The sequence below is a fragment of the Protopterus annectens genome, chromosome 12.part0, assembly GCF_019279795.1.
Source record: "Protopterus annectens isolate FY-2018-M chromosome 12.part0, PAN1.0, whole genome shotgun sequence".
NCBI classification, from domain to species: Eukaryota; Metazoa; Chordata; order Ceratodontiformes; family Protopteridae; genus Protopterus; species Protopterus annectens.
In genome coordinates this window covers 1,164,570,523-1,164,584,073 of record NC_056746.1, presented here as the reverse complement: position 1 = coordinate 1,164,584,073, position 13,551 = coordinate 1,164,570,523, and the positions used below count along the sequence as shown (strand labels likewise).

Genomic DNA, 13,551 nt, shown 5'->3' with positions numbered 1-13,551 from the left:
AATTTAGGAAAAAGGAAGGCTTGTAGGAAATTGTTATGCTGCATTAATTAATGAATTGCCAGAGTCTGACTGACTAGAAATGGTTCTTTTTGGTTGTGTAAAAAATTACTTGAATGGATTCTTGATGAATAGTACTGGTGTGTGTTGAAGGCAGTGGGTAGAAGTAAAATATTTTGAAAAGATTGGCTGAGGATTGATGAGAAAGGGGTTATTTCTGGAATCTCTGAATTCTGATGATGAACTTTGTTTTTACTGAGAAGTTTAACTGCTGTCCATCATGTGTAGGTGTCTTATTTTTTCGCTGCTGTTTTGTCACAGTTAAGTAGTCACCAAAACTAGTCTGTCAGGAGCATTTGTTAAATTCATTGTAAAACTATTTTACTTTAGCTTATGCATGTGAGTTAGTGAGTTTTTCCCCCCCAATGTGTTTAAGTAAGAAGATAGCCATTTCACCTTCCATTACAATCAAACTTCAGCACATTCACAACAAGTGGTCCATCTTTAATGGTCCGGGCAGGTTGTGTATTAAAGCAATATTTTGATAAAGAGGTGCAGCAAGTGTCATTGCTATCTCACAGTGATTTGTTCTCTGAGTTTTTTGCTGTGGTCCCTTCTGTGCAGACTCTCCTTGTACTACCTGTCTGTCTGCCTTTTTTGCATTTTTCTTGCAAACATCAGATATGATGGAGGTGGGTGTCTTCTTGAAGTAGTTATCAGTTTTTCACTTTCCTTACTGTCAAATATCAGACAGTCATACAGGTGGCTGCCTTTTCAGGGTGGAGATATTGTGGGGTGTGTGTGTCTACTACACGTGACAGGAATTTCATATGACTGAGACCAGAACATCAAAAGTTCAAAACACTGAAAACTCATTTGACTGAAACTCATAACACTGACGCATTAAAGTAAAAGGTATATGCCCTTTTCCCCACTGTAGTGCGATCCTGGAGTTAGTATATATAGTTAGGGTGATGTGGGGGGGGGGGCGATGCTTTGCAAATTGACATTGAGAACTGAGATACGTAATTGTGGCCATCTGTTTTTCTCACCTTCTTCTAAATCTAGTACCAGATGGGGTATACAGATGACTATCTTTTTGGGTGGAAAGGGGGCAGGCACTATTCCCAGTTATGGTTAATGTATCCTTGCATGTATTTGTCTTCTCTTTTTTTGTGAACTTATGTTTTTTTTTTTTGTTTTTTTTAATAGCTTTAAACATTTTGCACATGACACCACTTCTTTCTTCATTGAAAGCAGTAAATAAGGCTGACTTTCTTTCCTTAACCATTTTTTTCTTTTGCTGAGGCCATCATTTGGATCAAAGATTGGGAAAAAAAGTCTAAAATGCCCTCGAGTATCTGGAACCATATGGTTTAGGCCTTCCGACCCCCTGTTTTAATGTCATAGCATGTGGTCTTACTTTTCTCCACAGAACGAGGTAAATCATTTCAGGTATTAGCATGTATTACAGAATTGTAAGGAAGAAAGATTCAATGCTATTTCTTGCAACATGTTTTTTATCAAAATATAAGCTTAAAACATAGATTTTGTTTTGCTTTTATTAGTGGAATAGCATATATTCGTTATAGCTAATCTAAAATAAGTTGAGTAGGCTGGAGGAGGTGACCTGTGAATGGAATGAGGGAGCCAGGGGACCATGTTCCAGACATGGCCTCACAGTTGTTAAGGCCAGCCCTGAGAGTGAGTGAAGGATGTGGTAGAAGATAAACACACAGTATCTAGAACCTAAAAGTTTAGCCTTTGATAATCAGATTGACAACACCTTAGAGAAGTACAGCCACACCATGGTTTATTTGTGATGCGTTAGTAATTGTCTGCTACCATGCTCAAGCAGCAGTCCAGTCTCCCCATTCTCATTTACTAAACTGTTATTTTAGGTTTGTTTTAAATTTAAAAAGGTGATTTTGCTGCTACATGCTTTCATTTAGCATCACTAGTAAATTTGAACATATATAACGTAAATGCACCATTTCACAACTTATTGCCTTGAGCGATTCATCATTGTGTTCTACTCAGAACTCTAGACTGAATTCCACTTAAATGTAAATAAAGGTTGTTTACTTGTCTTTGTTTTTACGTTCTGCACCCTCCCAGTGCCTGTCATTAGAACACTCGGATCCTCTTGAGAATACTTTATAAAAGAAACAAGAAATTGAAATTTTTATGATGTCTTCTTTTGCTTTATTCTGTAATGCCTTTGGAGGAAATAAATTTATAGTAGATATCAGGAACACCATACACAAATCAAAATTTGGAAAGAAACTTCAGATATTCATTTTTTTTAAACAGCTTTGTATTTGTACAAATACTTAAATGACCTAACAATTACTCTCTTCACTCTGTGTGATGATCTTGTTGTCAAATATTAGTTACAATTAGTTAGTCTAGTTGTACGGTTCTTCGATCTAGTTAGTCTAGTTGTACGGTTCCTCGATCATAACCCGCATATGAATTTGAGAGGTGAATCTTGGCATACATGTTGAGAACACACAAATTGAAGGTTATGGTTGGAGATCCACTCATAATTCTTTGTAGTGCATGGAGCATTATCTGCTGCCATGCACTGCTAGAAAGAAAAAAAAACATGCTAGCAAGCTTTTAAAGCTGTAAAACACTTGGTGAACCCTGTAGAAAAACAGTGTAAAGCAGCCCTTTACGTTTACACTTACCTTTCATCTCTCTCTCTCTTAACTGTCCAAATTTTCACAGAATGTCCAGGTTATTGCTTAATATTTTGGTCTGTTTCTCTTAAAATCTTTGTCCTTTTGAAGAAACCACTGAGTACCGAAGTCACTAAATAATGACATACTTTTAAGTTTCAGACTTTGTAAACTTTAGAAAATGCAGACAAACTCACTTCCTGTAAATCAAGATACTGTTTAATGCTTAGAACATGAAGTTAGTGGCACCTTATCTTTTGGACAGCAGGCAGAAACAAATATTTAGTTCTGCTGCTGTCTTTAGCTGAACAGTACTGATAGATTTTCTGCTGAGAAGTAGACCTGACTTTAAAACGTAAGTGGGGGGTGCTTAATATTTGTTAAGGTTGGGTCATGCGCCACTTTAGTGCTTAACCGGTTTGCCTTTTTCTGAATATTAGAGCATAATTAGCGCACTCCGTACAGTTCATAAATATTTCAGAGAAATTTTCCTCTGAAGTTTTTGCCCATTTGGAGAACAGAATGTAATTAGCTAGAGATGCAAAGTGACAATTTAGATGGAGTAACAAGTATATGTGTTTATATTGCTACATACCTGTTTGATTATAATGCCATTTTAAAGTGTGTTTCTGTAAGTTGTGTGAAGTCATTGTTTCCGCATAGTTTCCCCTCACTGGCCTTGAGTTTAAAAGTGGTAGAGGAAAAAGATTCCTTTGATCAGAAAATTGATTATTTTAATGTATTCTTAAAGAATATGCATTGGGTTATTAAGGGAGTTGTAATCTATCCAGTGATTCAGTCTCTAACTTTTCTCTTCACTTCCTTTTTTGAACTGAGTCATACAGCTTAAGAAAACACTATTGGATGCTAATTTCTAAAATTTATGAATTAAATGTTTGTTGTATTGATCCTAATTACTTTTTTGTTTCATGTCATGATTGCAGTTCAGAGTTTCTATTATACTAAAACTGTGCTTTAAGAACCTTTTCAAATAATTATGTATTCTTGGTCAACAGGCATCTCCCGACCTAGGTCAGACAGTGCTCCACCCACTCCAGTGAACAGGCTGAGTATGCCTCAAACAAGCACTTCCATCAATACCACTCCACCTCATACTCGAAGGCATCGCACAGTCACTGTGAATAAAACTACAATGAAAACCACCACAGTAAGTCAGATCATGTTTATTTACAGTGTGCACTTCAACGCATTGTAAGATGAGCTATAGTGGTATGTATTGTTTCCACATAATGCCCACTGTGCAGCTAGTTACGTGGTATACTTGGGTGTAACTAATTTGGTTTTGGATGCATAGTTATGTGTGCAGTAACGCAGGTTGTGCTTTATTAAGAAGCATCTGTCTTCCTTTTGTGGTTGTTGGGACAGTGCAAATTGGGTATTACTGGTATCTGAAGAGTGCGCTATTCCTATGTAAGTCTATGTCCTACAAAGCACTGTCACCAAAGGGGCATAAAAGAAATATTCATGTTGTTGACAGCTGTAGAGGATGCTTTGGATGAGGGGATATTCCTTGAGGGCAGATTAACAGAAAGTTGAGCTGAAAGGGTCACAGTTGCTTAAGAAACCCCAGGGCTGATTGGATGGGCCTTACTGGCATTAAAATCCTTAAAAGAATGTAGAAATTGTTGTAAATTTTGGGGAAGAGAGAGATCAATAAAAGGCTGTCTGGCCTAGCATTGTAGAGGGGACATGCCAGCAGTGTGTGTGGGGGGGTTCCCTTTGTTTACTTTACAGTTATCTTGTACCTTGTGTGCAGTTATGATACCTCCATCCTCGTAAAACCTGAAGCATTGGAGAGGGAAGGAGTCTGTGTTCTGCTTGATCCTCATGTGGATACTGTAAAAGAGGGGGTAAGGAATTAAGGTTGCATTTCTTGGTGGTCTGGGCACATTATTTGACAGTTCAGTTTCTTCCACAAGACCAACAGCTCAACAAAATGGTAAGAAATTATGCAACCTTGAAGCTAGGCTTACAGTATAAAGTTGGAGAAGGCAGGGTCATGGAAAATGCAGTGGTGTGTGCTGTGGAAGATAATATTCAGAGTAAAACTTCATCCCTGGGCAGATAGTTAATTCAGGTTTGTGTGTGTGCAAGATAAATGTAAAGAGTAGCAGCCAGAAGTTTAGCTAACTGTATGAAGTGTAATTTGTTGGCTGCCTGAGTTGCCTAAACTGCGTTTTTATTATCAACTGATGGAATCTTGGAATCACACCAGCTATGACTAAGGTTATTTTACTAAGTAAATTCTGTATACTGTATAACTTACAAGTAGTACTCTAGTCTTCATTTAATATTTCTTTCAAGGCAGGCTTTTTGTTAACCATTATGGCACTTTGTAATACAAGAGTGAGACCATTTTCTTTCTTTAATCTATTTATGTATTAACTTTAATTAGCAAGGAGGGTGTCGGGAAAATGTTTAGGCATGTTGACTTGCAGTTTAGATAATTCTAAAATATTTTCTGTTCTTGGTTATTGATTTTCAAGGTAATATTAAGTGTTTGTGAAACAGACAGTCAAATTAAGTGTATATGTAGTGGTAGCCTTACTGTGTGGAGCAGATGGCAAGAGTCCTGACTGTGATCCAGGCTACTGTAAGATTAGCTGCCCTGGCATTGGAGGAGCCAGGCTGGGAAGAAATAGGAGTTGGAGGAGTGTGCTCCACTTGTCTCACACATGGGGTTGGAGAAGGTTAGGCAATGCTATGTTCCTGGTGGAGATTGGGAAGTGGAGCAGGGCTCTTGAAGGAGCACCCCTTACTGAAATGAGGGATCATCATCTTTGCAAGCACCTCCCTAGCACTTTGCCGGGTGCACATGTGGAGCCAAGGATCTGTAAGAACAGTAAAACCTCTAAAATGTCCCTAATGGCTTTTGAATGATTGCCGTTTACAGTCGATCCTCAGCCTCTGTGATGGGCAATGAATGGGTTGATTGGCTGGGAGGTACTGATGATCTATAGAAATCAGGAATAGGGAGAAGAAAAAGAAGGTGCACCTGTAGTGCTTAAATGTTTATTACTAACGTCACTTAAACTTTTTTGAATAGATAGTAATAGGTTCTAGCACTTTTTTGTCAGCAACTAGCCTGCAAGTGCAGCCTTGTTGAATTTAAATCATCAACAAGATGGGTTCATTGACATTCCAGCCAGTTGACATGCCACACCTCAGCTTGTCAGGTAATTTAGCTGACAGCTTGAAATTTGTGATACAAGTGCTTTTGCAGGGGAATAAGCCCCTTCTGAACCCCCCCATGGTGAAACTCTGCCCCCCCACCACCACCACCACCTTTTACTTCAATGTACTGTGAGACTGCTCTATCGCAAAGAACAAGGGAATAGTTTGATCTGTATATCTGGAACCTGTTTACCTGGACCCATAATTAAGTTTACAAAACTGAATTTGACAGATAGTCAGTTGGTAATGGGGCACTTGACAAGAAAATGTTGACAGCATAGCTCTCAAATTGGCCTTGAAATAAATGACTATATCCTATTCATGTTGTATTTCACAGGTAGGTGCCCCAAAATTAGCCATTTTATTGGACACGACATAGGAATGTCAGCAGCATAGGTCTCTGAGTTACCCTTGAAATAATTGACTGTATTATAGCAGTGCAGTATTTGACAGGTCGACTACATAGGACAATTTATTTTCTCTTTCTTTGAATTGCAGCACATTTGTCCTTTTTTTCTTTTGTTTTCATGCTACCGATTTTTTTTTGTTTCACATCTATTTAATTTTTATTTGGATTCTAGCATTATATTTGTAGCCTTCATGTTTAAAATTTCTTTTAAAATGATGCTTAAATGAATGCTTAACACCTGTAGATCTATTGTCAGACTGGTTTGCATGTAGAAATTAAAATATGTTGTTTTTGTTGCTTTTTTGTTTATTTTATTGACTTATCTGGTGTTTGACTGTTAGGAGCCTTGAGTGGTGCCATCTAACAATATAATCCAAACATTGAAATTGTATATTAAAAAAAGTGAGACATCCACATGCTGCTAGTCAGATGTTTCTCACTGCAGAATTTGGCTTATTCATCATTGCACATTTTACCCAGATTTCACTGTGCTAATGTATACTTGATTTTGCCTTTATGTCTCAGTACTTTGTTAGGTTGCAGTCCTTGGAAAGTAGTAGTGAAGTACAAGCTTAGTGTTATACCTAAAAAGCATTTTTGTAAGGGGGACAGGACCCTTGTACTCATTTTTTTGGGGGGTGATTTATCCCCCATACTGCTTCATCTTGGATATACTAAAATCTCTATTGTAATAGTTCTACTAGACTGAGAAATGCAATTAAGTATTTTTATTTCTTGATCTGATTTTAAATTCTTTTTAACAGTCTATCACTGCTTTAGCTAAATAAAGTATTTAAGCCTGAATTAGTGATTCCAGTACATAGTTGAATTGCATTTTTGTTGTTTAAGTAGTCTTAACTGTTGTTACTAAGAACTGATGTGAAGTTATTCTGTCTTGCCGTTCATTCTTACTGATGGGTTCGTAGCCGATCCTCAGCTCTGACTCGGCCAACTGCAAAAGGTCGAGGTCTTCAACCAACTCAAGGCCAACTCCCTATCCCATGATGCACCCTGGTCTTCCCAGATCTCGTTTGCCGCTGCAACTTGATTAGACGTTCACCAGCTCTGGCCAGTGAATAAATTTCTTTTTCTGCTAAATAAGTGCTTAAAATAGTTTAGACTCTTAGTTAGTTTAAAGCATAGATAATACAGTTAGTTAATTTTATAGTTAAATTAGTTAGATATTAGTGGCCGTGTTATTAGGCCTTTCTTCTCCCCATCTCTAGCATCATATTGTGTGTTTGTGTGTGTGTGTGTGTGTGTGTGTGTGTGTGTGTGTGTGTGTGTGTGTTTATCAAATTACAGCTCTTCTTTTTGTAGGGCATGTAGTTTAACTTAGCTTAAATTTATACTAATAGTTAGGTATTAGTGGCTGTGTTATTAGGCCTTTCTTCTCCCTATCTCTAGCATAATATTGTGTGTATATCTGTTAAATTGCAGCCCTTCTTTTTTACAGGGAAGATAGTTTAACTTAGCTTAAATTTATACTAATAGTTACATTTTCTTAGAGACTTTTTTTTTAAAAGGCTTTAGTAGTTGCTTCAGTATGGATATTTAGAGTTATTGCCCTTTTATTTACAGGGCAATAGTTGCTTGTGAAGCATTAGTGTTTGTATTTTTTGTACTTCTGAATGTATATTTCTTGAGTGTATTTGTCTTTGATACTATGTCTCATCAGGAAAAGGAAAAATCCCAAGTCTGGATTCAAAAAATGCCCAAAATGTGGGCAAAAGATGTCTATCACCGATGGACATACTGAATGTGTCTACTGTTTGGGTGAAGTACACCTACAGGAAAGCTGTGCTATATGCCACTCTTTTAGCTCCAGAGTGTTGCATGAAAGGAAAAGAAAACTCATGGATAGGGGTATTTTAAAATCCTCCTCCCAAGAGTCGCTGGATAAGTCTGACAAGCACTCCAGAAAGCATTTGGAATCGACAAAGAGTCCATTGACTACAAAATTAGCCTCCAGTAAAGCTTCGACATCGGTTCCACAGCCTTCGGGAACCGACTGTTGTTGTGGTTAGGAACTGGTCCCCGACTTTGGAGCCAGTATCTCTTACATTAAAATCTCCCATTTTACAATCTGTGGTTTTGTCACATTCTTCATGGGCCTCAAGTACACTGTCTGATTTGGATGTGGACCGCGTGGTAAAGAAGCTTTTACAGATGCCGGTGCTGGCAAAAATTTTATCGGCACCGACCCCGGGGGCTTCGGAACCAACTTTAGTTCCCCCAACATCTTCTGTTCCTCCTCCGATCTGCATGGAAGTTTCTGAGCTGGCGGGCGTGGAACTGATGATCGTGCAATCTGAGACCGACACCTACTCTAGGCGTTTCAGCCCCGACTGCCCTGATTTCTTCGGCACCGACTGAAGGATCTCTGAGCCGGCACTCGCCGATTGGGTCCGGGGAGGATAGTAGGACTGACTTGTCGGTGCCATCTTTACCTCTCGGGACTTCAGCTCGAGTGAGTTCGGCCCCAACCTCTTGCTCAGAGCCCTCCGTACCGGCACAGACAGTTTAAATTTAATCTTTCGGATTCGAGGGATTTCTCTCATCAGGACAGAGGGGCCTTCGAGGCTATAAGGAGGGCTTTGTCCACGCCGACTACCACTCCATCAGTCCTGGTAGCTCCCTCCCCGAAAGCACTGGTGTCTGCCTCTACATCACATGCTCCATTAAAGCGTAGAGATTCTGAGCCTCAGGAAGTCCCATTGGGTGAGCCATGTTCTACTGAGACGTCTCCAGAAGCTCCCACTGAAGAGGTGCCTAGGAAGAGACTTTGCAAGAGGAAGCATCTGGACTCCCCACAGGAGTCCGTCACTTTGGATACTGACTTGGATGAGTCCGAAGGGTCACCATGGTCCCCCTCAGAAGATATCTCCTTTGCAGATATCTTAGAAATTCTTAAACAGAGGGGTGGCTGGAAATCCCTTAACCCTACTGATGATGAGTCAATCCTCCTAAAGGTTTTTGGGTCTCAACCCTCCACCTCTTGGGGGTGTCCACCCTTTGATGAGTTCCTTGAATTACTCACTCGAAGGGCATGGGAGTCCCCAGACACCACAGAGCCTGTACCCAGGAGGCCTAATAAATTTATAACTTGCCCTCAAGATAGAGCTTCTCACTAAAGGAGTGCCTGTTGGTGCTATGGTGGTGGCGGCAGCCACCAAGAAGGAATTATAAGAAACTTCATCTGTTCATCCTCCTAATAGAGAATCCAGGATCATGGACAGGTACGGGAAGCATATGTTTAGTTCAGCGGCCTTTGTCCTTCAATCTCTCACATTTCAGTATCTCACACATTTCACTAGATTACAAAGGGATCTCTTGAAGGAGCTGGAAGACACCCTGCAGGGTTCAGTAGCTGTGGAGGTTTCAGACAAGTTAACTTCCCAGCTGTCCACTCTTAATTCGATTATGAACTCATCCATGCATCTATTATCATATGCAGCTGATGGTACGAGCAGAGCAGCGAGTACAGGAATTGCTCTCAGGAGACATTCCTGGATGTGCTTATGTTCCTTTGTGGAACCCTTTAAGTCTTCCTTCATTAACACCCCCTTTGACGGTTCATCCCTTTTTGGACCAAAGGTAAAGGAAACGCATACCAGGAGTGAAAAAGATGGAAAGACCTAGTCTGCCATCGGAGTATGTTTTTCTACCACGAATAGACCTTACCTCGAAGGGAGGGGGTGGAAAGATATGGTTCCATAAATCTCAAGGATCTTTCCAGGTCACTCTTGGTGAAACCCCCTCTAGAGGCAGAGGAGGGGGAAATAATGGAAGACGTCGCCCACGTGGCAGAGGGGGTCCGCAGAACCAAGGCGACAGATCAGTTCTTTGGCAAGCCCTATCAGCGCTCCTGAAAGAAGGCCCGACTGTTCATCTCTGGAGGCAGTCGGGGGACGCCTTTCTTTGTACCTGGATGCCTGGCTAAAAATAAAAAATGACAGCTAGGTACAAAGCATAATATCCAGAGGATACTCAATTCCTTTGCCACTCCACCCTCCTCTAGTGAAAAAATCCCAGACGTTCCACCCAGTCACAAGGAACAAAGCAGCCTTAGAGGTCCAAAGTTTGCTGGGGAAAAGTCATCCAGCCAGTCCCAGCAGACCAGAGAGGATCCAGAAATTACTCAAGGATCTTTTAAGTTCCAAAGAAAACAGGGGACTGGAGATCTATTCTGGACCTCAGCAGACTAAACAAGTCTGTAAAAAAGACGAAGTTCCAGATGGTCACGCTTCGGTCAGTACTCCCTTTTCCAGGAAAAGACAATTGGATGTGCTCTATAGATCTTGAGGATACATTCTATCCCATAAAGATGGACAGGCCATTCAGGGATCATCTACACTTTTGGCCTGGAGCCATCCATTACCAATTTTGCGCTCTGCCCTTTGGTCTCACTACAGCCCCTAGAGTGTTCACCAAATGTATGGCAGTAGTCACTGCTCACCTGAGACGTTTGGGATTCCAGGTGTTTCCATATCTACATGACTATCTCTTCACTGCCACCACCAAGCATCAACTCATTCAGGCGAGGGACACAACCATAAATCTCTGCAATCAATTAGGGATTACCATCAACTCAGAAAAATCTGCCTTATCGCCATAGCAACAGACCGTTTTTATAGGAGCAGAAATAAACACAGTTACAATGACATTAAGTCTGCCTCCAGAAAGAGTTTGTCTCTTACGAAAACAAATATTAGACTTGCTTCCAAGGACAAAAGCCCCAGGCTCAATGGTACTCAAATTGCTAGGATCAGTGGCGGCAGTGATCATAGCCATTCCCCTCGCTCGAATGCACATGCGAGTTCTACAATGGCTCCTATTCTCTCAGTGATCCTTTCAGGAACTCCCAGTGTCACACCAAATCATCATAACGAATACATGCAAGAAGGACCTTCAGTGGTGGCTGACATCTCAACAGGTAACTCGGAGCTGTCCATTTGTTCTACTCAATCCCATAGCCAAGGTGACCACGGACGCTTCCTTGATAGGGTGGGGGGGGGGCATTATCAGGGGAAGGCACGTGGAAGAAACACAAGGCTCATCTGCATATAAATATTCTGGAGATGTGTGGTACGTCTAGCGTTGCTGTCCTTTCAAGACACTACCTCCTGCGACAATTGCAGTTCAGACAACATGTTAATGGTCTGGTACATAAACATGGAGAAACCAAATCCTATCCCCTGTGTTGAGAGGCCCTGAGAGTATGACAGCGGGCAAATTCCACCCTGCATTTTCTGATAGCAACTCACATCCCAGGGGAGGTCCATTGTGATAGCAGATAAGCTAAGCAGGCCAATTCTTTTGCCTCACGAGTGGTCCTTAAAGAAACAAGTAGCGGAATGGATATTCCGCAGGTGGGGCCAGCCTTGCTGCAATCTCTTTGCAACCCCAACAAACATGAAATGCAGTAGCTACTTTGCCTTGATCCCCCCCACCAGGGGATGCCCCAAGGGATGCACTGGTGCACAATTGGCCCCTGGGTCTCCTTTATGCCTTTCCCCCCTTCCCTCTGATACCCAAAGTATTACAGGAAAGCAAAGTCTCTGGGAAGGACCATAATCTTAATAGCCCCTTACTGGCCTTGGCAAATTTGGTTTCCCTTCCTTCAGCCTCATCTTTTGGAAGAACCCTGGACCCAGTTCCGGATCTACTGACCCATTCATTGGGGGCTCTTCATCCTTCTCTTCTTCCCTCAAACTGACAGCTTGGCTGCTCCAATTCCAACAATGGCCAGGATTTACAACCTCTCAGCAGAGGCCCAACATATTATAACATCTTCTCATAAATCATCCACCAGAAAGTTATATCTTAGCAAATGTAAGAGATTTTCTCTATGAGCATCTCAGAATTATGTTGATCCCTACCTAGCTCCGATCCCATCTATACTAGAATTTCTAACTAAACTTTTCAGCAAAGGAGCTGCTGCAGCTACCATCAGAGTTCAATTAGCAGCAATCTCAAACTTTCATCTTGGCTTCTAAGGTTGTCATGTCATATCCCATTGACTCTGTAAAGCCTTTCTTAAGGGTACCATTCATTTGAGACCACCATCCAGAACTCCAGCCATGCCATGGAATCTAAATTTTGTTCTCTCCCGAATTATATTACCTCCTTTCAAACCAGCCTCATCCTGTCATTTGAAATTTCTCTCGTGGAAGACTGTAATTTTGATAGCTATTACTTCTGCTCGGAGGATTTCTGAGTTACAGGCCTTGACCATCAAACCTCCCTATCTGATTTTCCATAATGACAGATTTTTGCTCAGAACCAATCCATCCTTCTTACCAAAAGTTTGTTCAGGGACAAATCTTAACCAATCTATTGAGTTGCCTGTTTTCTTTCCTAAATACACAAATAGATGGCACACACGCTGCACAAACTTGATGTTCATAGACAACTCGGTGTTTATTTAGATAGAACGAAACAATTCAGAACAATGGATCAGCTCTTTGTTTATTTTTCGGAGTCAAAAAAAGGTGCCCCAGTAGCAAAAGTCACCTTGTCAAGATGGCTATCAGATTGCATTTCCTTCATTTATAGTTCAGAGAATGCTCCCTTACAACAAAAAATAAAGGCCCACTCTTCTAGAGCTGTTTCAACCTCATTAGCCTTTTTCTGCAAGGTTACCATGAGATGCTATTTGTGCAGTAGCTACCTGGTCAAGACCTCATACCTTTATCATACCTTTATCACTCATTACAGAGTAGACAAGGCCTCCAAGGACAGGACCTCCTTTGGTTCCACAGTTCTTAGGAACATTCTCCCGTGAGCCACCCATGAAAGATGGTACTTGGGATGCTACCCATTAGTAAGAATGAATGGCGAGATAGAACAACTTCACATAAAGAAGTTATGTACTCACCATAATGTTCCATGTGTGTTGTTTATCTCGCCTTCATTCTTACGTCCTACCCTCCAACCCCCATCCAGTCTACTTGAGGTCCGTCACCCTTTGGTATATGATGCATTGTCTCTTATCCAGTTCTCAGAGTGGCATATTAATGGTAGTAGGTAGTCAGTTGGCAGCAAACAAGATCTGAGGGAAGACCAGGGTGCATCATGTAGGGAGTTGGCCCCGAGCTGGTTGAAGACCTTGAGCTTTTGCAGTTGGGCGAGTCGGAGACGAGGATCAGTTCCAAACCCATTGGTAAGAACGAAGGCGAGATGAACAAGTCACATGGAATGTTATGGTGAGTACATAACTTATTTTTTTCATTGTTGTGTACTGAATGTATGTCAGGCTAGCTC

The 13,551-nt window shown here is 41.0% G+C and overlaps 1 protein-coding gene across 2 annotated transcripts in view; it reads left to right on the top strand.

Annotated features, from left to right (window-relative positions):
• Positions 1-13,551, top strand: part of RALGAPB (Ral GTPase activating protein non-catalytic subunit beta) — a 3,411,848-nt gene that overhangs the window by 907,839 nt on the left and 2,490,458 nt on the right. For both annotated transcript variants that reach the window (XM_044090192.1, XM_044090191.1), the window contains exon 8: positions 3,698-3,849. In XM_044090192.1, coding sequence (XP_043946127.1) covers positions 3,698-3,849 — 152 coding nt within the window. The remainder of the gene's footprint in view (positions 1-3,697; positions 3,850-13,551) is intronic.